This window comes from Corylus avellana, chromosome 3, assembly GCF_965113065.1.
Source record: "Corylus avellana chromosome 3, dhCorAvel1.hap1.2, whole genome shotgun sequence".
NCBI classification, from domain to species: Eukaryota; Viridiplantae; Streptophyta; class Magnoliopsida; order Fagales; family Betulaceae; genus Corylus; species Corylus avellana.
In genome coordinates this window covers 25,248,011-25,273,615 of record NC_142492.1, presented here as the reverse complement: position 1 = coordinate 25,273,615, position 25,605 = coordinate 25,248,011, and the positions used below count along the sequence as shown (strand labels likewise).

Here is a 25,605-nt window from a genome sequence, read left to right as displayed (position 1 = left end):
ATTTGTCTTTTTTTGAAGATGAATCATATACTTTTTATACTCTCTAGAAGGGTAGAAGCTCTTGATATTCACACGTACTTTGTTCTTCATCTACAGCAATTTTTTTTTTCTTTTTCTAATCATTTGGTTGAAAGTGAGGGAGTATATGCCGCCCCTACAATCGTGATGTACTCGAAAATTGGCTGCGGCTTTCTTTGCGTGTCTTTTAGTTTTTATAGTGCCATGTGTCCTTTTAGTTTAAAGTCCAATTTTTCAGTGGGACGAAAGCCCACCGTTGGATCAACTGAGTAGTTGATCTCCATTACCATATGATGTGCTGGGCCTGCTGGCTCCTTGGCTTCCCTTGATTTACGTGAAAACAAACCATTAAAATCACACATCCAAATTATGTTTCAAAACAGATTCAGTGTTTTTTGAGAATGAAATCAACTCTACGGCCGTAGCCAACATGTTTTCTGAATTCTGTTTTATATTTTTCGAACTATCCAAATATACTTTCAAAAGCTATTTTAATTTTGAAAACATAAAATAATTACGAAAACAACAGAATAGGCTTACACCAAAAAATAAGTAATTGTGGATTCTTGAAGAAGCATTTTTGGCTTTTTAAATGATAAATGTCATTTTGTATTATCTCTTTCATCTAAAATCAATAATTGAATACGTAGGGCTGAATATTTGAAGAACTCTTTAAAAGTAAAACTATTTTGGAGTAGTCAAACTTAAAAAACTTCATCAACTATAAAAGAATTTGATTACAAATAAGACATGTATGTAACGAATAATACACTTATACGAAACAAACGATCCGTTTGTTTCTACCGCAGTAGCTTCAAAATCTTTGGGCAATTCTTTTATCGAGTTTCCTCTTATAATCTCAAAACTCTGGTGACTAAAGGCTTTTTGTAAAGAAAAACGATTTGCGTGGTTTAACCAAAAAAAAATCTAAGAGATGAGTTGCATGAATGCACGGGAAACAAAGAAACCTTTCTTAACACACTGCATTATGGCCTAAAGGTGTGTCCATGGACGTGTAATAAAAGATTTTGGCTTCGTCGATAAACTGTTAATTGTTAATTTTACCTTTGATAATAAAGTAATAGAGAGACCTATTTTAAACCTAGACAAAACCTAAAACCTTTATTGGACTAAATTCAAATCAAATAAAAACTTAACGACTAAATATAATTTTGCCTTGGAAGTATTATGAAAACTCCTAAGCACAAAACTTGTCTAAACTTAATTCAAATTACATCAAAGTGTTTTAGGCACCAAATTAGCAAACCTAGAATCCAACACATCTTTTACCATATTATCAAGCAACATGGATATTCTTCGATCTCCTACTTTAAACAAGATCACAGAGAAAAAACACATAAAAGTTTACAAAATCAACCGATCATTCAAAGAAGATCATCCCCAGTATAACATTAGCCAATATTGCATGATCATCTTCTAGGGAATTACGGCAAAGTGGGCAACTAAGATTTGGGCACTCCAGCCAAGCATCAATGCACGGCACATGAAACTTGTGGTTGCAGTGAGGAAAGAATCGGCACCATTCCTTATCCTTGAATTCTTCCAAGCAAATCACACAGTTGCGGCCGCCACCATATTCATGGTCGTCACTGCTGCTAATTTGCACCATAACAGGCGGCATAAATTGATCTATTTCATGGTTGTTGACTCTTGGCCCAGCAACAGGAAGGAAGAATGCTTTTAATATTGGGAATACGAAAGTGTCAAGAAAGTAGGAAAGTAACAGTATAAATATAAAACAACCGATTGCTACATGAAGCTCCAAACTATCTTCGTTATAATTAGGATCAATATATAGAGGATCCATCGTTCCTATGATTCTTGGCTCTTTTTACTAGAAAAAGCTTATGGGTTCTCTTGTCTATGGTGATTATATAGCGGCTAAACCTTTTTTTTTTGGAAGAGGAATATATATAAGTTAAAAAAAAAAAAAAAGAAGGTGTATTCTCTGTGAATCTGGATTTCCTTGTCTGCCCAGGAATGGAAGTCGGTCATAAAAGCTGTCACAGGAATTGGACTCGCGGAACCGTACCAGTAGCATGAAAGTGAATTCCTTGGGTCCCAGGTTACCGAGTCCGACAAGTAACTAGCATGTTTTGCTTTCGTGTTTTTGTTTTTTCTGAGCAAATTGAAAAATACACATAAAGAATGAAAATAAGAGTACATTGGGATAGTGCTATCCCTCCTGCCCAACCCTATTGGAATGTTTCTTTAGGATGAATATCCCTTTAAATTAGGCTGGCCAAATTTTAAAAAATGAGATTGTAAGGATAGAGATTTTTAGTAATTTTGCTATCTGAATTGTTTGTAATTGAGACAACAAATGTGAGAGAACCCCTATAAAACTCACATATCTGAATAAGTGATGCTGCACGACTTAGTGAGCTGCAACGAGTAACAACAAGAAAAGAACGGATAAATAATTCTAGATCTTTAGTTTATCAAAGATCTAAGAATTCTTCGTAAAACTATAAAGTCTATTTATGATTTGAAGGAAATAAAGGAATAAACTCAACCCTGAGTATTCTTATGGATAAAAAACTGATTCATAATTAAACAACTTCTTTTCTAGAAGCTATAAACATATATTTATAGACCCCCAAAACCTAATAAAACACAAAATAAAGACTCCTAAAACCCAAAACCTAATAAAACACTAATTAAAGTCGGTTATTAAAAACCTACGGCTATGCGTTCAAATGGGACATAATACCGTTTGAACGGGGCTTGACTTAAAACATAGAAAATGCGAAAATAACATAGGGCCGTTTGAACGGGGTTCGAATGGGACATCGAACGAGACTTCGAACGGACCCTTCTACCATCTTCATCTGATCTGCATCAGTAAGTCTTGGGCTACCACTTGCTTAGACAGACGGACTTCATAAGGACGCTTTCACATTTATTGTCTAAATTCCTAGAAATCGAAGTAGCAAATTGTTTGACATTCGACTCCAGGTCGTGGGATCCGCCTACTACATAGACTTGCACCCTAGAATGTCTAGGGCAGTGAGCCCTGCAACGTACTCTCTTAAACTTTCAGAATTTCAATGAAATTTGGGTAGTCTAATTTTAGGGAATTCAATCCTTTTGTTTATATCTACGTCATTATTCATTAAAACGGACCTAGCTTCTTTGTGGTAGTGTAAACTACTATATATCTGCTGTAATTTTGTTGAATTGCTAAGATTTTACCGATGGTTGTTTTTTTTTTTTTTTTCATGGCTCATAGATTTTACTAAGGGATTTTCTAACCCAAAAATTAACCACGTTTAACACAAATCTCACACAAGGCTTTGATCGCAGAAGTCTAGTTTTATCCTTGGTGCTTCATTCGGTAAGCTTTTATATTCCAATTTAACAGCCTCTCTAGGTGCAGATGCATTAGAAAAATAAGGAAAGATCATGATTCTGGATGAGACTAAATCAACGCCCTGAATAAGGCCGATAATCACTTAAAATCAATAGGGTACACCTCTGTCATATTGGGGTAGAACAACCCAAAGTTCTGCTCGATCAGTCCCCGGAGGCTTGAGATTCTCATTGAAAATGGCAAAAATATAAGCGTCAGTGCTATTCCCGGGCCTCTTTGGTGTACCAGAAGCCCCTGATACATGCGCAATCAGGTTCTTATTATACATTCTGGCATTACCGATGGTTGCAACGCCGCCGCTTTCGTCTTTGGATGGCCATCCAGTCTCCGACACAACAATCGGAACAGAGCCACCGCCCACCTTCTCCAGCGCCGAGTAAACAGCATCAGTCATAGCGTCGAAGAGGTTCCTATACTTGAGCCCTCCATCTCTCACCACCACTTTGGTGCTCTTAAATAGCGCGTAAGATAAGGGAATCTGTTGCTGATTATTTATGTACGCAAAGTAAGGATACACATTCACAAGCAGAGGGCTTCCATTTGCTGCCAAGAAACCTGCTATTGATCTCATCACTGAAATCACATCTTTCGAGAATTCCCCTTTTGAAGGCGGGTATGAAAGCCCGAGAATCGCGGTTGACGCACAAGTACTTACTGGGATATTATAGGCTGCTTCAGCGGCATCTAATGCTGCTTTTAGATTCTTCATGGCCGGAAAAACATAAGCTGCTAAGTATCAGGGGATGACTTCCTTGCCGGCCGATATGCAACGAAAACGAATCGTTTTGGAATATGGAATCACATTGGTGTTAACCCAGTTTTTGGCGAATGAAAGGTCGCTCCCAAGCATTTGGAGATCCTGGTTTAGTGTTCCAAGGATGACCTCAATTCCTGAATTCTGTAAAGCTTGAAGGGCGTCATGATCGGGGAAGAAAAGGCGAAGCCGTGTTATACTCCTTGATTTCAGGAGTGCAACAACCTGGATTGGTGGCGGGAGGTTGTTCCCCTGCATCCCATAATTTACTCCGACAATTCCTGCATCTGTGTCAATACTAAACAACGTTAATGGATCAAACATATATGGAAAATTGTTCCAACTCTCTCTCTATATATATATAGCTATATATGTAATAAATCGAATATACATACCAGTTGATATAGTAAGATTGAAGATTAGCAGAAAATATAAGGCAGTAATGCAACAAAAAGGTCGACCCATTTCCAACTACTTTTTGCTCTAAACAAAACAGTAATGATTGGAAGCTGATGATGAAAAATTGTTCCAAGAAAGAAGTATATCTTCTGGGTGAAATAGTGTGAAAGTGATTTGATATATATATATGAGCACCGTTAATGGTACGAAGACGATGACAAGGAAAATGACTTTGGAAATGGTGGGTCTTGGTTGTCAAGGAAAAGATAAAATAATCGTTTATAATGAAATAGTGCCTATTTGCAGGAATTACCCAATTATTTTTAGGGAAAATGCCTTAGAGATCCCTGAAGTATTATTTTATATTGAATTGCTCCCTAAGATTTAAACTTCACTTCTTAATATTAAATACATATGTTTAATATGGAATAGGCCTTTTTTTCTTTCTTCATACAAACAAACATGCATAGACATTTCTCTCCTTTCTCGCAACTCTTGACGCCAATTCTTCGTAACACAGAATATGTGGTTCAAAGCCCAATATGTTGCAAGGAGAGGAGAGTAGTTAGTACATTGTGGTTCCCACAGAATCGGCCCTTCTGTGGGAACCCATAATTTTCAAGCTGCCGTTAGACCTGACGCCGTCAAGTTTATCCTCAGTTCCTCACCCTCTCCCTCCTAACGTGTGCGGTGCGGTGCCGTGCCGTCAAACCCTCCCAAAACCAAACTATTCCTATCGGAGATCTTTTTTTCCTAGTCTGCTCTATCTTTTAATTGTTTTCAGGAAGCTTGCGGATAACGAAGGCTTCAAGTGTGCCATGGGCCATGGGCCATGGACCATGCCACTGACCATATTCTGGACGCTCCGAAACGAAGACAACGTACTTTACATCGTTGAGATCATCAACGTTGGCACCTAAAATTTTAGAGGTAGCATACAATTCAAATTAGTGAAAAGTGGGGGCCTTTTCCTTTTTTTTACCTAATTTAAAAGGGGAGTCCTAGGGAGCAAAACAAATAAACTTAAATTTTTTTTCAAATTAACGTGACAGATTGTGGACGGTAGACAAAGAAGAGAGAATTGTATTTTTTTTAATTTAAAAACTCTTGTCATGTCAGTTTGAAAATTTTTCTGGATTCATTTGTTTAGTTTCCGATCACTCCCCAATTTAAAAACAGTATTCTATTTTATACTTTGGCACTTAAAATCACAAAAGCAATTTTCACATTAAAAACTATATGCCTATATGTATGCTTTTTTGAAAAAAACATATATTTATATATATATATATACTCAGAACTGACGCTGATCTCTTATATATCATATATTTTGTTTAAAAGGTATATCAAGTGACGTCTCTGGTGAGTCTGGTGTCATCAGTTATCTTGTTTACCAAGCTTTAATTCCTAATTCCCTAAAAGGTTTTAAGGATAAAAATTAATTACTTTAAAGGATAAAAACTGTTTTAAAATAGTTTTTATCCTTCATCGTACACAAGAATATAATTACATCTTCCATTTTGTTTTCATCTAATTAATAATTTATTTCTTGGTTTTCAAATAAAACCATATAATTTCCCTTCATTTCTCAGGCCACGTGATATCCAACGGCCACGTACAATTAATTTCCAACTAACACATGCATCGGTCAATAAATATGAACTGACCGACCTTCTATATAAAGAACCAAATTTAATTTTGGCTGAACCATCCAAATCCAAATGAATATTTTCATTTCGCAAGTGCTCAGGAGATGTATTATTGCCTGAATTCATCGCTAAAAGACAGCTGTACGCCTGTACACACGTGCCATTAAACAGCTGTATTTTTCATTTTCATTTTCCTCTCATTTTTTTCAATTCAAATTCCCTCATTATATATATATATATATATATATATATATATATGGGGTACAATTATTCTCTCTACATTGCTCTCTCTCTAGCTCTCCTTCTTTGAATTTCCTCTCCGGCTCTCTAAACCCTAGAGGAGGAGGAGTGTTTCTTCAGATCTCTTGTAGACTGTGGTGTGGTGGTAGATCGGTGAGTGTATCTGCATTACAATTGCAAGCCAAGTATGGCGGAAGATCTGACTAAACTACGGGTGAATTTTTCGTTGTCCGAAGAAGAAAGTGTGGAGGTGGAGATCCAAGATCATGCGCTAGCTCGAAGGGAGGCGAGCTTGTTCAGGATCGGAGAGAAGTGCCAGTATTTTGGCACCGACAGCTATGGTGTCACCACTGGTTCTGGTTCCTCCTCACATAGGAGGACCAAGGGGGGAGGAGCACTTCAGAAGGAACTTATTAGGTATATAATTACTTGCTATACAAGTAATTTATCTATTTTTAGGTTAATTAATCTTGATTATCAACTTAAGACTTCCATGATTGCAGTTGGTTTCTCTGTTAATTAGCTGCTTATCTACCTTTTTCTTTTTCACTTTTCACTACTGGCCGGGTGCATGACTTTAATTTTCGCACTAAGTACAATTTATTTCCCAGAAGTAAAGCTAGGAACATTAAGAAACAAATGACTTATTAATTTATTCCGAAAGGATTAATATTTCTGTCAGACCTATTCAAATATTACCATGATAGTTTCAATCTATTTCAGAGGATATAAATTTTTCTGTCTTTCAATTTCTTAAACAAAAATTAGTTTATCAATTTTTAATTTTTATTATTTCGTTAAAATGATTACTATGGATATATGTAGGTCGTCGGCTATTAAGAAATGATTTCATTTCTTTAGGATGATGAAGGGATTTTCATTAAAATACCTACTTTGTCCTGTTAATTGACATGATCAACTTTATTTTTTCTTTTTCCCTGAGCTGACATGCTTAACTCATTAAACAAGCGTTATATATTTTAGACATATTTTCTTGGTTATTTTTTTTATTTTTTATTTTTTATTTTTTTTCTTCTCTGGTCAAATTTTTACCTGATTCAGAAGTTTTTATCTGCATTTTTACCTTGATAGTCATTCCTAACTTTCGACCCACATAATAAACACTAATAGCAAAATAAGTGCTAAACCTTAACTTGGGCCATAAAATATTTTTTTAATTAATTATTACTTGAATAGTATAATTAAAGATAGACTTAGGCCTTTCGATGATTATTACTTGAATAGTATGATTAGAAGTGAACTTGGTTAGATTAGTGTATTATGAATAACCCCAAACTTAATCAATGGGCCAATTAATGAGCTAGTGGTCAAATGAAATAAATATAAAAGAAGGTACAAGATGGATCAATTGATAGTTATAGTAAAATAAGCAAATAGAGGATAATCCTAGACTAATAAAAGAATAAACAAAGGGATTAAAAAATAAGTAGGTAAATAAATAAATAGTAATGACTATTGGAATGTTGACATAAAGACCCAATCAATGTTAAGAAAGAATCGGCTGTGAACTCCGCCTCATGAAGTGGATGTCACTAGTTCGAATCCTCTCTCCCCCTTCCCTTGTGTGAACATGTCAAAAAAATAAATAAAAAATGTTAAGAAAGAATCTATTGGAATTGTGTATTAATCTCAAATTAGTCTTAAGAGTAGCATCATGCTTAGGATCTAACCGTATCTCAAATGGCAATTAAACATGTTACAATATGAAGTTATAATCTAACCTAATTAAATTATTAAAATAACCTTTTAAGTCATTAAGAATCTATAATGTACTTACTCGAGTATCTATCTAATTGAGGGTAAAGTATTAAATGAAATGGTTAAAGATGTGAATGTCATAGGATTGTGATATGTCTCAAAATAACCTTACGGCATTAGAAGGCAATAAATGTAACTTAGTAAGGTTATAGAAATACATAAATAAGCTTCGGAGTCTACTAGGAGAGATGATGATTAAGTGATTAATGTTGGAAATGGATTAAGTATCTTAGAGCATTTCCAATGGAGGAGCCAAATTTTTATGCAAAATGGCTTCTCAAAACTCATTTTATCTAGTTTAGCTAATGAATTTTTAAAGGCCACCTACATCAGATTAGCTATATTTTTATCTATATCATTTAAATATTATTTTTTTTACTCTTTATTGATTTTATCTTTCTTTCTTTTCTTTTTTTTTTTTTTTTTTTTTTCAATGGTAATTCGTTTAGCACAATAATTTTTCAACGATTATTATTTCTCAAATAATCATTTTTGTAACTATAATATTTTTGAAACGGTTGTATTTTATAATAATTATATTTTTCAACGGTTATATTTTTCAAATGTCGTATTTGCCAACGTTAAGTTTGAAAACCATATTCTCATAGTAATGTCAATCATATTTATGAAATATCTTTTTATTAAAAATTGTGAAAGAATATTCTCATAATAATTCATTGAAAAGTGGGAAAAAGAGAAAATATGTGAGAAAAACACTAAAAAAATAAAATGACTCTCTTGAAAAGTGCTGCTACATGTAGCTTTTTTTTTTTTTTTTTTTTTTTGGCTAATCCAATCAAATATCTATTTTGCATTTTTTTTGGCTAATTCAATGTGGGATGTTTTTTACAAATCTGATTAACCATTTTAGATAAAAGCACCATTTAGCTTCTCTATTGAGAATGCTTAAATTTAGGCTAATAAGCATTTTAGGCATATAAGGACCAAGTGTACTTAGTTAACCATAAGAGATGAAACAATAGGTGGGGAATTTAAATATTGAGTGATCCGTTGGTTGCAGAAATGTACCTTACAGTGGAATCAGTGCAGCGATATCATAATTGTGACAAACATACATTTAATTAATTAAATATCTCTCAAAATAACAAGGTTTTTTGCCTAACCCACCGAGGGTGAGGCCCACGTCGATCCGAAGGTCATAGAAAATCAGAAAATGTGTTTAGGGTTTTATGTATTGTATATATACCTTCTTAAATCAAATTAATACAAGGTATAAAATACACTACTAGCTATTGATTAAGTCCAATATATATATTTGTAAATACACACACACACACACACACATATATATATATATATATACACATATTTTTGTATATATACCAACTTATAATCCTTGTACACCACCGACTCACACTCCTTTAAAAACATCATTGTATCTCACCATATCTTGATAACCCTCCTCTATGTCTCTCTCTCATTTTGACTATTAGCCCCATTTGTGCACTGAACAATGAATCCTAAGCACTTACGTCGTTGGGTTTCGGATAATACTGTTCTAAATGTTAAATTACCAGTTATTCCAAAAGCTTAAGCTTATAAGAAGAGATAAATTTAATCATGTAATTATTACTTTAATATTCTCCTTTACATGTGGACTCAAACATGTGGAATATTTAATTTAAATGGAGGATGAATTGACGGAGTCAAGGTTTGATCTCAGGACATTTGACTCTGATACCATGTTAAATTACCAGTTATCTCAAAATCTTAAGCTTATAGAAAGATGTAAATTTAATCACTTAATCATTATTTTAACACTAAATAGTAGAACTGAATCCTCACCATCAGACAATATTCCTAACCACCGTCGGCATTGGGCTTTGGACAATATTCCTAAGCAAGTTTGCAATGAATCCATACAAGATGGGACATACATCGTTGAAGTCAAGCATGATAGCAAGATGGTGTTGCCGAGCGTGGAGCTGGAGATTGTTGAAGTCACACGTGACAAGAAGATGGTGTTGCCTAGCGTGGAACCGGAGAAGGTGATTAATGTAGATGACGAAGGATAGAGGGGTTAGGAGAGGGTGTCGGTGTCAACGCCGACGTCAATCTGGCAGAGCTTGTCGAGCAAGCTTCAACACTTCTCCCAGGAGCTTTGAGCTGAACTAGTGTGGCTAGATCTTGTGGAGCCACGACCATGTGTCGCCTATTCTGTCGACCTCAGTAGTGGCTCAGAACAACGCCAGAGTGGAGAACAGCTACGCCTTGGAGCTAGAGGCCCATGCTCAGCAGCCGAAATTGGCTTAGATTGATCGGAATCGGTTCAGTGCTCATAAAGCCATACATGGTCCAAAATTTATAAGTACCAAAATTGATAATATTGTCGATGCATGGAACTGAGTCCAAAGCAATTTCAATGTTCTCGCCAAAGACGGCTTTCTTTACCGCGCTGATTTTGCGCGATGCATAGGTACATTCTTCATCGTGATCGAGAAATATTTTTTGTCGATTATGATTTTTGCTGTTTTTTTATTTCAGAAATGGAAAATTCCAAGGAGTTTGGTGTGGAGATCTTCAATGCCCGGAGTCGGATACGAAGGCTCAAGGTTGAGCTGTGAATTGAAATTCAAGTCGATGGGCTTGACTTGCTTTTCCTTTTACACTTGTCAACCTTGAGCCTTCGTCTCTGACTTAGGGCATTGAAGATCTCTAAAGTCTAAACCAAACTCCTTGGAATCTTTCATTTCTATAAAAAAACACAAAAATCGTAAATGTCAAAAAATACTTCTCGATCCCGATGAAGAATGTACCTATGCACCCCGCAAAGTCAGCGCGGTAGAGAAAGCCATCTTTGGCGAGGACATTTAAGTTGCTTTGGACTCGATTCCATGTATCGACGGCATCATCGGTTTTAGTACTTATAAATTTGAGACCACGTAGGGCTTTATGAGCACTGGACCGATTTTGATCAATCTGAGGCAGTTTTCGTCGCCGAGCACGAGCCTTCAGCGCCAAGGTGTAGCTATTCTCGTCTTCGGCATTGTTCTGAGCCACTACCAAGGTCGACGAACTAGGCGATGCGTGGCCATGGCTCCACGAGAACCGCCACACCGGAGCGGCCCGGAGCTCCAAGAGAAGCTCTGGAGCTTGCTCGATGAGCTCTGCCTGATTGACGCCGGCGCTGACATTGACACCCTCTCCTGACCTCTGTCTCCTTTGCCATCTACATTAATCACCTTCTCCAACAGGACCATCTTGTTGTAACGCGTGACTTCAACGATCTTTGGCTCTACGCTCGACAGCACCATCTTACGCCGTTGGGCTTCGGATAGAACATTAGAACTAATTCCTTGCCATTAGACAATATTCCTAACCACCATTGGGGTTGCGCTTTGGACAATATTCCTAAGCAAGCTTCCAGTGAATTCATACTTGATGGGACGGAGATTGTTGAAGTCAAGCGTGATAACAGGATCATGTTGTTGAGCGTGGAGCCGGAAATCGTTGAAGCACACGTGACAAGAAGCTGGTGTTGCCGAGCGTGGAGCCGGAGAAGGTGATTAATGTAGATGACGAAGGATAGAGAGGCTAGGAGAGGGTGTCGGTGTCGGTGTCGGCGTCGGCGTCAATCAGGCAAAGCTCGTCGAGCAAGCTCCAGCACTTCTCTAGGGAGCTTCGGGCCGAACTGGTGTGATAGTTCTCGTGGAGCCACGACCATGTGTCACCTACTTTGTCGACCTCGGTAGTGGCTCAAAACAACACTAGAGTGGAGAACATCTACGCCTTGGAGCTGGAGGCTCGTGCTCAGCGGCAGAAATTGGCTCGGATTGATTAGAATCGATTTGGTGCTCATAAAGCCAAACATGGTCCAAAATTTATAAGTAGCAAAATTGATAATGTCCTCGATGCATGGAACCGAGTCCAAAGAACCTTCAATGTCCTGGCCAAAGACGGCTTTCTCTACTGCGCTGATTTTGCGCAATGCATAGGTACATTCTTCGATGTGATCGAGAAATATTTTTTGTCGATTATGATTTTTGTTGTTTTTTTTCACAGAAATGGAAAATTCCAAGGAGTTTGGTCTAGTGATCTTCGATGCCTAAAGCCAAAGATGAAGGCTCAAGGTTGACCTGTGAATTGAAATTCAAGTTGATGGGCTCGACTTGCTTTTCCTTTCACACTTGTCAACCTTGAGCATTCATCTCCGGCTCTGGTCATCGAAGATCTCCAAACCAAACTCATTGGAATCTTTCATTTCTGTAAACAAACACAAAAATCGTAAATGTCAAAAAATACTTATCAATCCCAATGAAGAATTTACCTTTGCATCGTGCAAAAACAACGCGGTAGAGAAAGCTGTCTTTGGCAAGGACATTCAAGTTGCTTTGGACTTGATTCCATGCATCGATGGCATCATTGGTTTTAGTACTTGTAAATTTGAGACCACGTAGGGCTTTTTGAGCACTGGATCGATTCCAATCAATCTGAGCCAGTTTTTGCCACCGAGCACGAGCCTCCAGCGCCAAGGCGTAGCTATTCTCATATCCGGCGCTGTTCTGAGCCACTGCCGAGGTCGATGGACTAGGTGATGCGTGGCCATGGCTCCACGAGAGCCGCCACACCAATGAGGCTTAGAGCTCCTAGGAGAAGTGTCGGAGCTTGCTCGATGAGCTTTGCCTGATGGACGTCAGTGCTGACATTGACACCGTTTCCTAACCTCTATATCCTTCGCCATCTACATTAATCACCTTCTCCGGCTCCACGCTCGGCAGCACCATCTTGTTGTCACGTGTGACTTCAAATGATCTTTGCCTCCACGCTCGATAGCACCATCTTGCTATCACTCTTGTCTCAGTCCTGCAATGTTTGCATTGTGAAGTAGTGGCAATTTCCATGGGACTTCTGAAAGGACACTTGTCACGCGTCGCTATAATGCCCAAGATTTTTGTGCTGATACCATACTAAATTATCATGTAATTCGAAAATTTAAATATATAGGAAATGATAAATTAATTAATATAATAACAATAATGAGTGATTTATCTCTCTTAAATTTGATTAATCCCTCTGGTTGCAGCTGATTTTAGATGTAAAAGTGGAGATGGTTTACCGAGTTTTGATTTTATGTGGTACTTAATTTCAGTTTTCCAAATTTTTTGATGATTGGTATGCCGTGATCTCTTATTTGTATTTTAGAACAAAAACTTGTATCTCACTGTTTTAGATGTACATATGTTCCATCCATGCCTTGGTTTTGTTTTGGTTCAAGCTTATGCGTTTAAATTCATTGGTTATATATATCTGCAATTTGTTGGAGTTCTTGATAGTTTTGTTTTGTTGCTTCAAGTTCATCATTTTGTCCTTATCTGCTGCTATCAAGATTGCTAGCTAGGGAAGTTGACCCAATAGGTATACTTAATTTCTGTACAAATAAGGAATAGAAATCTTCAAATAGAAAAAATAAGGAATACTTAATTTATTGTTTTTGTTTTGAAAAACAGAAAAATTAAAATAAAATAAAAATGTTAACAAAAACCAATCCTTTAGCAAATTGAAGAAAAACAAAATATGTTGTTTTGCCCTAGAAGTTTTTTTCTAGTTTTTGCTCACTTGGAATGGCACCACAGTTCTAGCCTGCCAGTCTAGAGAGTTGCTTTGAACAGCACACTCATGTACATCCCACGATTGCTACTTTGGGCTTCATATAGGCAATAGTTAAAGAGTACTCTTACTTTTCACGTTCATTTATCTAACTTATTCAATACTGATTTTTGTAACGCATTTTAAATAGCTTCTAATTATGTCAACCACTTAAAAAAATATAAAAGTGTTAACTACTTAAAATACGCAGCATCAACCGGTGTAAAATGAGTGTAGCTGTGGCCAAGGCAACCTATTTTAATAAGCCCAACAGATGGTGAAATATGCTGTCCAATTGACTCTGACAAATCTATTTATATCACTCTCCGAACTACAAATCTATTTATTTCGAATCAATTTAATTAGAGAATATGATATAAATGACCTCATATATGCCTATACCCATGTCATATTAATTTATGCATGTAATCTCAATTACAATCTTATTATAAGTCTTGACCTGAATCATTATTAGACTGATTTTCCATCTAATTAATACATTGCACTGTCCTATTAATTTTGATCTTCTCATGCCTCGTGTAGTCATCAACAAGTGAATGGTTTGAATAATTAGGAGATGTCTTAACCCCCTCAAACTACCACTCCAAACTATTAATTACGACAATTTACCCCTCAAACTACCAAAACAATGACAATGTACCCCCCAATGCTAGCAAAATGATGAAATTAACCCTATAAAATTTTGAATAAGACAAAAATACCCTTAAAATTTTGAATTTTTTTTTTTTTTTTTTTTTTTTTGTATTTTTATTTTTATTTTAGTAAAGGTAATTTCGTCATTTTTTTTAAATTAGGGGTACATTGTCATTGTTTTGGTGATTTGGAGGGTAAATTGTCGCAATTGAAAGTTTGGGGGGTAGATTGTCATTGAAGTGATAATTTGAGTGGGTTTAAGTGGACTTTACCCTATAAAGTATATATTGAGTGGTTTCACGTGGCAGCTTATGTGGCATCTTCAGGCTAATGTCAGCCCTGCCACGTGGCCCAGAAGGGGAAAAGCTAGAGCCAATGTGAGCTAAGTATGGTGACATCAAGATGACGTCACCTGCCATGTGGCACCCTTGTTGTTTTCCCTGGATGGCCGGATGGGGGGTCTTCCTTGGATCTCATTGGGCAATTTCCATGGGACTTCCAAAGGGACACTTGTCACCCATTTGATCTCTCTTGAAACCCTATACGAAGGTGGACAGAAATTAGCTATAAAATGATTTGTAGCTAATTCATACAAACCGCTTTAATAAGATGACATGTGTTTTTAAAGCACTTACTTTCATGTTAATGATATTAAAAAAAAAAAAAAAAAGTTTCTCACATGCTTTATGGACACATGTCACTTTATTAGAGTGATTTGTATGAATTAGCTACAAACCAGTTTATAGTTAATTTGTGTCTTATGAGCCAACATGCCCATGTAATTGACATACCAACCCATTGATCCAAGCTCACCAAATTATCGGCACAAAGATTTTCTTTCTGATCACTTCCACGCCATCGGCAATTTTCATAACCACCTCGTAAGCCTTCGATTTCAAGCGCAAGGCACAATGAGAAGTGGAGGAATGAGGAATAAGCCACTCCAACGACCATCATCATAACGGAATTAAAGGTAAGCAGTTGAGAACAAACCATTATAAAAAGAATCCAAAATCAGATGAGGACTTTTGTTTCCTCCCAAAACTTTGCCCTATATCAACCCATTAAAAAAAAAAAAAAAAAAAAAAAAATACATATAGACTTAAGCATCAGAGTTAGCCCTTGTCGGCTCACGGCTACAAACTCTTTTACATACTTCTCTCCTTTTTCAGGTGCTTTCAATTGATATTTTGACACATGAAAAACTGTTGTAACATAATCCGATGTATATATTATATATTACTAGCACATAATCCACGCTATGTGCAGGATTGTTCATTATAATTTAATTTCAAAAACTTAAACGCATCTCATCTTACTTTTCATTATAAGTTTAAATAGGTGTGTGCAAAAATCTTTTTTTTTTTTTTTTTTGACATGTCTACACAAGAGGGGGGAGGGGGATTCGAATTAGTGACAATCGCTTCATTATGCGTGATCTTAGCCGATTGAACTATCTTTTGGGGACATGCCTATTTTAATGAAAATATATACTAAATGTTATACATTAGTACATTACTGAACATGTACTTTTTCTTTTTTGAAGTGTACCAAAAATTGTACTTAATGAAAAGTTTAAAAGAAAAAAAAAATAGCAAGAAAAAAACTTGAATTCTAATTATCAAATTATTTAAAGAAAGTTAGTAGGAAACTCTGATATTGTTGATGTGATGCTTATTATATTTCAATACAAATAAAACCCATAAAGTTCTAATCATCTCAGAAAAATAGAGAGTGAAATAAACAAAATTTTACAAATCATATATATCATTCCTTCTTTTTTTTTAAAAAAAAAATAGTAATCATTTTCTCATTAAAACAAATCAACCAAAGGAATAGTATGCTCTATCGTTATAATGTTTGAGATACAATCAAAATAAAATCTTCATTCAATAAACAAAATCTTCTCTTTTCTTTTTAATACAAAATAAAACACATATTTCACTAAATATTTAATGCAATCAAATTGATCTTTTCTACACTTTCAAAAAATGCTAGAAAATCGGACGTAGACCTTAGAGGAGAAGGAATAAGTTTTTCAAGTCCTTCTGGACTGTGGAAGAAATCTCTTAAAGTTTTCTCAATCAGTTGCACACGAATCATGGAGGAAGATCTAACAAAACTGTGGCAGAATTTCTCGCTTATGGAGGATGAGGATGAAGAGATAGAGATACCGCAGCAGGCGGACTCTAGAACGGTGGATCGTGGACAAGCATGTTTGGTTGGTAAGCTACTGGTGGATCGAACGATTAGCAAGGAGCAGATCAGGTCGACTCTTGTAAAATGGTGGAAGCCGACAGGGATGATAACTTTCAAGGTGCTGGGAGACAATGTTTTTTTGATTGACTTTGAACATTTCTGGGATAAAACCAGAGTGTTAGAAGGTCGACCATGGATCTTCGAAGGAAATCTATTTTCGGTGGAGGAGTTTGACGGGCTTACACAACTTGAAAATATTGAATTCGAAAAGGCTTCTTTTTGGATTCGTATTTTCAAACTACCTTTGGCGTGTATGAACCAGCAGGTAGGTTACCAAATTGGCTCGTCGGTGGGAGAGGTTGAGGAGGTTGAAACGGATGAGGAGGGCATTGGTTGGGGTGTTTATCTCCGAGTAAGGGTTCGGATGGATCTCACGAAACCAATAGCAAGGGGTAGGAAATTGAAATTGCAGGGAGAAACGATATGGGTGGCATTTCAGTATGAGCGGCTGCCATGGATCTGCTTCCATTGTGGCCTAATCCGTCATGGCGACAAGGGTTGTGTGGGGACTCATGGATCTCGAAACCTAGGACAAAAACCCCAGTTTGGGCCTTGGTTGAGAATGATGGGAAGGGGTAGAGGAGCGGCAATTCATAATCCGGGGGCTCTGTTCATAAGCACAGGTCACCCTCTGCGGAAAGGTGGACACACAAGGCGAGCAGTTCCACTAGTGATCATCGGAGTACGGAGGAGGGAGGAACGGAAGAGATGAAGGGCGTTTCCGGCACGGAGGCGGAGGCTGGAATGGCAAGTCCGTTAATTCCGGAATCTCCTTCCCTTGAAGAAACGGCTGCTGGAAATTCGGGAGGAAACATGGGAGTTACGAACAAAGATTCTCAAGGAATTTATTATGGCACAAATCAAGCTGAGGGGATGGAAACGTTTGGGGAAAGGGAGTCTCCTATGGAAAGTAATTATATGGGAAACAAAATAACGGGCGAGGTGATCATGGGAGCATGCAAATAAGGTTCAAAGGTTTCACTTGAAATGGAAAGGGGTGGGGAGGAAGGTTTAGAACAGAAGTCATGCTCCACGTCAGGGTGGGATGTTTGTGGAAAGTGTGGCTTTACCTGGGCCGAATCCTATTCATCCTCATGTGGGGATAGGGGGAACTAGACAAAGCCCAATGAAGGAAAAAATGAAGCTCTTTGAGGTCAAGGTCCAAAATGCAACTGAAGGTGGGGACCTGGTAAGTACTCAGAAAGCAAATATAGGAACCACATGGAAAAGAAGAGAAAGGGCTGGTTTATTCCCTGAGCAAGTCAGTCAAATAGTAAAAGGAAAACGAAATATGAAAGGTAGGGGGGATGCACAAGATGGTTCTAAGGCAAATGGCCCGCGGAAAAAAGCCTCTACGAGGGGTCTTTCTTCTTCATCAACACTGGAACGGAAGTCGGATAAAGCTCTAAGGAGATCGGGATTGGCGGGGGCTGCTTCACAGCCCCGCTGACCGTCATGAAAATTCTCAGCTGGAACTGCCGAGGGCTTGGGAACCCCCGAATAGTTCGTGAACTTCGCCGTTTGGTGAAAGAAAAGAAGCCCAATATGGTTTTCTTAATGGAAACTAAGATGAATAATAAGAAGTTGGAGCCAATCCGAATAAAGCTAGGCTTCCAGAATGTTTTTAGGGTGGAGAGTATGGGCAAGAGCGGTGGTTTAGCTCTTATGTGGCAGGGAGAAGCTGATATTGCAATACAAAATTATAGTCGGCGTCATATAAACGCCATTGTCTCTTTGGGTGGAAGGACTCCGTGGCAGTGGACAGGCTTCTATGGCCATCCCGAAGTCAATAAAAGAGAGGAGGCATGGAGCCTTTTAAGGGTCCTACGTGACTTGAAATCGGAGACATGGATGTTGATGGGGGACTTTAATGAAATCATGGACTCGTCAGAGAAGCAGGGAGGTAGCAGTAGACTGAGGGGGCAGATGGAGGCATTTCAAATAGCCCTCACTGATTGTGCACTCTCTGACTTGGGCTTTCATAGCCCCAAATTCACTTGGAGCAACTGTAAAGAAGATTCAACTTTCATACTTGAGAGATTGGACAGAGGGGTAGCAAATAAGGAGTGGTGCTTACGCTTCCCCAATGCCCATATTTCTGTTGAAGCAGTGGCTCGCTCAGATCATAACTCTCTTCTACTATCTACTCAGTGGAAAGGGAGGAGACGTGTCCAGAAAAGGGGGTTCATTTATGATGCTACGTGGGGTAAGGAGTGGGCTTGCAAGGATATTATTAAAAGGGTATGGAGGAAGAAAGGGTTGGTAGGAGACACTTGGCAGAACTGTCGTGCAAAACTGGTGGAGTGTCAACATGAACTTGCGAGTTGGAAGAAGGACCATGTGGGTACTGTGGAAAGGGACATTGCTGTCAAAGCAAAGCAATTAAAAATTCTCCAAGAAAAGGCAGCTGAAAGTGACGTGCACCATATGCAGAAAATCAAAGAGGATATGTCCTCTTTGCTGGACCAAGAAGAAATAATATGGCGGCAGCGATCAAAGGCGATTTGGCTGAAAGAAGGAGACCGTAACACACGTTTTTTCCATGCGAGTGCGAAGCAGCGTCGCCACCAAAACCAGCTAGACAGTATTAAAGATGAGGAGGGACGGTTTTGGGAATCTCAGGAGGATATAGAGGTAGCATTTACAGCTTACTATACTAAGTTATTCACGTCTGAAGGGGTAGAAAACATGCATGGGTGCTTACGGGCACTTTCCAGACGTGTCTCAGACGAAATGAACAGTGCACTATTGGCTGAATTTACTACAGAAGAGGTTTGTAAAGCAATCCATCAAATGTCACCTTTGAAAAGCCTAGGCCCGGATGGATTCACAACAAGTTTTTTTCAACAAAATTGGGCAACTGTGGGAGTTGAGGTGTGTAATTTTGTTCTTGCTATTTTAAATTATGGAATAATGGATGCAGATTGAAATTTCACTTATATTGCTCTTATTCCAAAGCTCAACAATCCCGTGTGTGTTAACGAATTCCGCCCTATAAGCCTGTGTAATGTCATGTACAAGATTGTTTCTAAGGTGTTAGCAAATAGGTTGAAGATTGTCCTCCTAGATATAATATCTCCAACCCAAAGTGGTTTTATTCCGAGCCGCTTAATTACGGACAACATCTTAGTAGCCTATGAAACATTACATACGATGCAAACTCGTATGTGGGGAAAAGAGGGTTATATGGCGGTTAAATTGGATATGAGCAAAGCCTATGACCGAGTAGAGTGGGCTTTTTTGGAAAGTGTCATGCTTAGACTAGGCTTTGCAGAAAAATGGGTAGAACTCATCATAATGTGTGTTAGGTCTACAAATTATGCTATCCTAGTGAATGGTAGTCCGACGGGACGTTTTTTTCCTCCTAGAGGTATTAGGCAAGGGGACCCTATATCTCCTTATATTTTCCTCTTGTGTGCCGAGGCGCTTAGCTCTCTCCTTGATCGAGCTGACAGGAAAGGATATCTTAGAGGTGTGCCAACCTCAAAAAAAGGTCCCCGGATTAACCACTTGTTTTTTGCAGATGACAGTTTGCTATTCTGTAGGGTAGATCTGAACCACTGGCATCAATTAACAAAAATTTTGGGCATCTATGAAAAAGCCTTTGGGCAAAAACTGAATAGAGCGAAGACATCGATATTTTTTAGCAGAAATACTGAGATGGCTGTGAAGACAAAAATTATGGAAGCCTCGGGCCTACCAATCTCCCAACGCTATGATACGTATCTCGGGCTCCCCACAATTGTTGGTAAATCCCGCACTAAGGCATTTGAAGGCATTAAAGATAGAGTTTGGAAGAGATTACAAGACTGGAAATTGAATTTTCTCTCTCAAGCTGGGAAAGAAATTTTATTAAAAGCGGTTATCCAAGCTATCCCCACTTATAGTATGAGCGTTTTCCGCCTTTCTAAAAATTTGTGCAAGGAGATTAATTCTCTTATGCAAAAGTTTTGGTGGGGGCACAAGGAAAATAATAAACGCATCCATTGGATGAGTTGGGAGAAAAATGGGGCTATCTAAGGTTGCGGGTGGTATGGGCTTTAGGGATTTGGTTTGTTTCAACAAAAACCTGCTTGCAAAACAATATTGGTGACTTTGGAAGCATCCGAAGAGTTTAACAGCAAAAATCTTGAAAGCAAAGTATTTTTCAAGTAGTTCAATTTTTGAAAGTCGGCTGGGGTCAAAACCATCGTATGCCTGGCGAAGTATCCAGAGTGCAGGAGATTTGATAAAAAAAAATGGCATGATTTGGAGGATTGGGAATGGGGCTAGTGTTAAAATATGGGGGGACAAGTGGTTGCCGTTGCCTCACACATATATGGTCCATTCGCCGCCCGTTGAGTTCTTGGCAGATGCAAAGGCGAATCAACTTATTGATCAAAATACTCACTGGTGGGACATTTCTTTATTGAACTCTCTATTTAGTTAAGAGGAGGTTAGGGCTATACTATCTCTACCAGTGAGCCTCACTGACCAAGTGGACCAATTAATTTGGAGAGGAACAGAGAAAGGGGACTTTACAGTCCGGAGTGCATACCACCTTGCTGTAGAGATGGAGAACAACAAGAAAGTGGAGGTCTCCTCAAGGAAACAAATTAGCGATTTGTGGCAGACTCTTTGGAAACTGAAGCTCCCTAATGCAGAAAAATCGTTCATGTGGCGTGCATGCCATAACCTACTCTCTACAAAAGAAAATCTTCTAAAGCGGAGAGTGGTTGATGAGCCTTCATGCCCAATCTGCAGGACTGCAGAAGAAACAGTTTATCATATTTTATGGTCTTGTCCCTCCGCTATGGATGTTTGGGGAGTGAGTAGCAGAATTTTCCAGAAGACGGTGGTGGAGGGCCCGGATTTTTTCAAGGTAGCAGAGATATTCCTACAGAAGGGTACAGATGAGGAAAAAATATTGTTTGTGCGACTAGCCCGGAAAATCTGGTTTCGCCGGAATAGCTTTGTATTTCATGGCTTATTTACTCACCCAAATGACTTATTAAAGGAGACCCATAACTCCATTAATGCATTTCAGAAAGCAAATGGGGATGCTTGCACAGGGGAACAAATAAGAGCATGACAGGTTGCTGAAAAGTGGCAAGCTCCAGCGGTGGGTTGGCACAAGGCCAACTGGGATGTAGCACGAGACACTAAGAAAGGACAGCTGGGAGTGGGCATTGTGATACGGGATCAGGTTGGAAGGGTAGTTGCCGCCAAATGTATCCCCATACAGGGCCAATTGGAACCCAACGCAATTGAGGCCTTGGCAGCGTGTCGTGCGGTTCGATTCAGCAAAGAAATTGGAGTTTCCCATCTCATCTTGGAGGGAGATGCCATGAATGTGGTTACAGTCATAAATGCAAAGGAAGTTTCAATGCTCAAACATGGTCAACTCATAGAGGATTTGAAACAGACTTTATGGCTTTTTTCTAACTGGGAATGTCGTCATGTTAGTCGAAAGCTCAACAAAGCTGCTCATGGCTTGGCCCAAGAGGCTTGTAAATAGTTCATTGGAAAGACTTGGAATAATTCTATTCCGGGAATTATCTGTGATATTGTTTTGATGGAACAAAATGTTTCCGTATGATTTTTTCATGATTAATGAGAATTTATGATATTTCTTCAAAAAAAAAAAAAAAAAGCTAAAAAATCCGAGTAAATCACAAAAATAAAAAAAAATCCAATAAAATATTTAAATGAATTAAAACATAAAATCTTGGGAAAAATATAAAAAAGCCCCCAAACTACCAGCCGTTTTCGATTTAGCTTCCTGTGGGTCAGCCATAGATTCCATTCTTAACGGTGTGGAAGAGCTGGAGAGCACAGTTGGTGGAGAGGGGTTGTTGAATTTTTCAAGTTACAATGTAAATAGTAGCTGTGAGAATTTATTAGGTTTGTGTAAATGTAGGAAAAGTAGTGTAGCTTTGAGCAATTTTAGTTTTGAGAGGGACATAGACAAGTTGTTTCTTCCTTCAATTTCAAGTTTTTAAAGTTCATAAACAAATCAGCCCGATTAGGCAGACGGCACCATGCGGGGGGCTGCGTGAAGGAGAGGATCGGAGCTGCGTGAAGGAGACGATGAAGATTGAAAGAATATATACAACTATTACCCTAAGCAAAAACGGAGCCGTTTTGCTCCTGCTTAAAAAAAAAAAAAAAGGGCATTTTCGTAACTTACCCTAATAAAACGCCGTCGTTTTGCAGTTTCCGTCCAGACTAACGGAGTGGCCAAAATGCAAAAGTTTGGTAGTTTGGGGGGCTACTTTATCACTTTTGGAACATCATGGGGCTAAATCGAAAACGGCTGGTAGTTTAGGGGGCTTTTTTATATTTTTCCCTAAAATCTTATTGGTGTGATACATATTATATTTCAATACAAAGAAACTTTCTAGAGAAACAAACATAAAAATAATCAATTTACTGTCGTGAAAAATTTATACATAGATGCACAGATAAATCCAAGTAAACAAAATTTTCAATTAAATAGAAACCCTAGACGGAGTCAAATACAATGTAAAAATAAACAAAATCTTTTTATTTTATGAGTACCTAATAAAACAAGATATTGCACTCAACATTTAATGCCATCAGATAAATCTTCTCAGGTTCAATGTTTAATTATCTCTTTAATGTTTTGAAAGAGTCTCTTCCTTTTTTGCACAGTCTCTTCCTTTTTTGCACAAAAATCAAATAAACACACTATAATCTTCCATTAGCCCACCAAAAATCAAACCAATTTATTATCTTAATTCAGAAGTTGCAATTTTCATCAAAGAACAAACTGAAAAAAATAAAAATAAAAATAAACAACCTACAAATACAGTTAATACTCAATTATAATTGTTTGGAGATGGTTGTGTTATTCTTATTCAGGGTTCGTTTGCAGTTTTAATAAATATGATTTTAAAAATTGATTTTTAAAAAAATTGCGTTTTCGAAAGGTTAAGAATAAGAATTAATTCGGGATTGAATTTTTAGGTTATTATTGTTGAAGAGTGGAGAGAGAGAGAGAGAGAGAGAGAGAGAAGTTAATTCTTGATTAAAAAACATACACATGGAAGATTGAGAACGGGAATTACTTCAGGTTGATTTTTTTAGGTCGTTATATTTGAAGAGTTGAGAGAGACACGGGAAGAAAGAAAGATAAAAGGAAAAAAAAAATGAAGAAGTTAAATCGGTGAGAGAGAGAAAGAGAGAAAAAAAAAATCCGAAATAATTGGGAGAGCTTTATTTTGTAGGCCTTTTTATTTTGTAGATAATCTATTATTAATCAAATTGTTTTTCAATGGCTTATTATTTAGAAAATAATAATAATAATAATTTTTATTTTAAAAATTATCTATTATTACATGCACAAAGTATATGTAGAAAAAAAACTCGTCTTCTCTAACCTTTTCTAAATTTGAATTAAAAATATTAAAGTGACTAAAAATATTAATACATAATAATTTGATTTGTATTATTCGTTTCCTTACTTGATTTGAACATTAATAATACTTAATATTGTGCATTAAATGTTTGAATTTAATGAAATCACATATAAGGAAAATTATTGAAATATAATTAAATGCCTTTGATTAAGATAATTTAATAACCGGTTTACTATTGAAAAATTAGTTCACTCTTAAAAAATCGGTTCAAAAATTATGCCTTAAAATCCGGTTTATCCTTAAAAACAAAATAAAATAGGTCACGCCACATGTTGCAATATTAAGGCACTTCTGAGAGTGATTCGACTTTTATATATATATATATATATATATATATATATATATATGATTCCTTGGACAATGTTATCGGGAGAGGGAGCTAATTTCTACACTGAATACATTTCAGTCTACTCTTATGGACTCTAGCTAATTGAGCACAAAAATGAAAAAAAAAAAGAAAAAAAAAAAAAAGAAAGAAAAAGTTGGTTCGAATCAAAATCTTGTCAATGATTACAATTAGTATCAATTCGTGTAGCTAAAGCGGTGCCTCTCCACTCTTAATCTGAGGGCTTAGAGAAGAAAGACTACTCTTACTGCATAGTTTACTTTAGTTACTTTTGGATTAAAAACAAAAGCCTCTCTCTCTCATTGGACAAGCTTGAGAATTGGATATCCAAATTACAAATTTAATTAATTGCCGGCCTAGAACTCTAATTACAATAGAATATGTATATGCCAAAGTGCTCCAAATACAATTGCCAAGATGCATGAAGACAAAGCCATGTGGCTGCTTAATTTCAGTATTAACATAAATTGAATGTGAATTGCCTTGCTGCCACTTGCACCAATTTCGAAACACCAAGTAATTTTCCATATTCAATGACAACTACCTCATTTTCAATTCTTATTGTTAATTAGCTGACTAGCCTCCCCAGAAGTAGTATTTAGTGTCGAGTTTAGCACAAAGTATTTAGTATACCCTAAGAGTCAAGAGGAAGAGAGGAAGAGTTCCCAAGGTTTGTTTCTTGTTTCTTCAGAAATTTCTAATCTTAATTTTCTGTACTAGATCTTCTTGAGCCAATGGAGTTTCTAATATGAGAAATGCTAAACACACTCTCACACTTCCAAGTATATTTATACTCTCCGACGTGTTAATGAAAATCATCATCATATCCAAAATTTAGTAGTGATTTATCCTAAATCTAGTGGTGATTTCCACCGCCAAGTCAGGAATTATACACTTGAGCGTGTGTACCGTTTCCCTGCTAACATTGTACTACATAGCAACCTAGCAGCGACATATGTTGATCCTTGATCCCGGAGGCATACATGTTAGTTTAATAAAGAACATTTTTACACACATACATAAATACATACATACATGCATTTTCTTATTTAATGCAGTATTTGAGTTTATGGGTGTGTTTGAAC

At 37.3% G+C, this 25,605-nt stretch overlaps 1 protein-coding gene and 1 pseudogene across 1 annotated transcript; both read right to left on the bottom strand.

The window, feature by feature from the left end:
* Positions 1–1,399: 1,399 nt before the first annotated feature.
* LOC132174109 (RING-H2 finger protein ATL14-like) lies at positions 1,400–1,846 on the bottom strand. The gene has a single exon (XM_059585810.2). The coding sequence runs from the start codon at positions 1,844–1,846 to the stop codon at positions 1,400–1,402; it is 447 nt and encodes a 148-aa protein (XP_059441793.2).
* A 1,644-nt stretch (positions 1,847–3,490) lies between these two features.
* LOC132174110 (putative glucan endo-1,3-beta-glucosidase GVI pseudogene) lies at positions 3,491–4,631 on the bottom strand (annotated as a pseudogene).
* Positions 4,632–25,605: the final 20,974 nt, after the last annotated feature.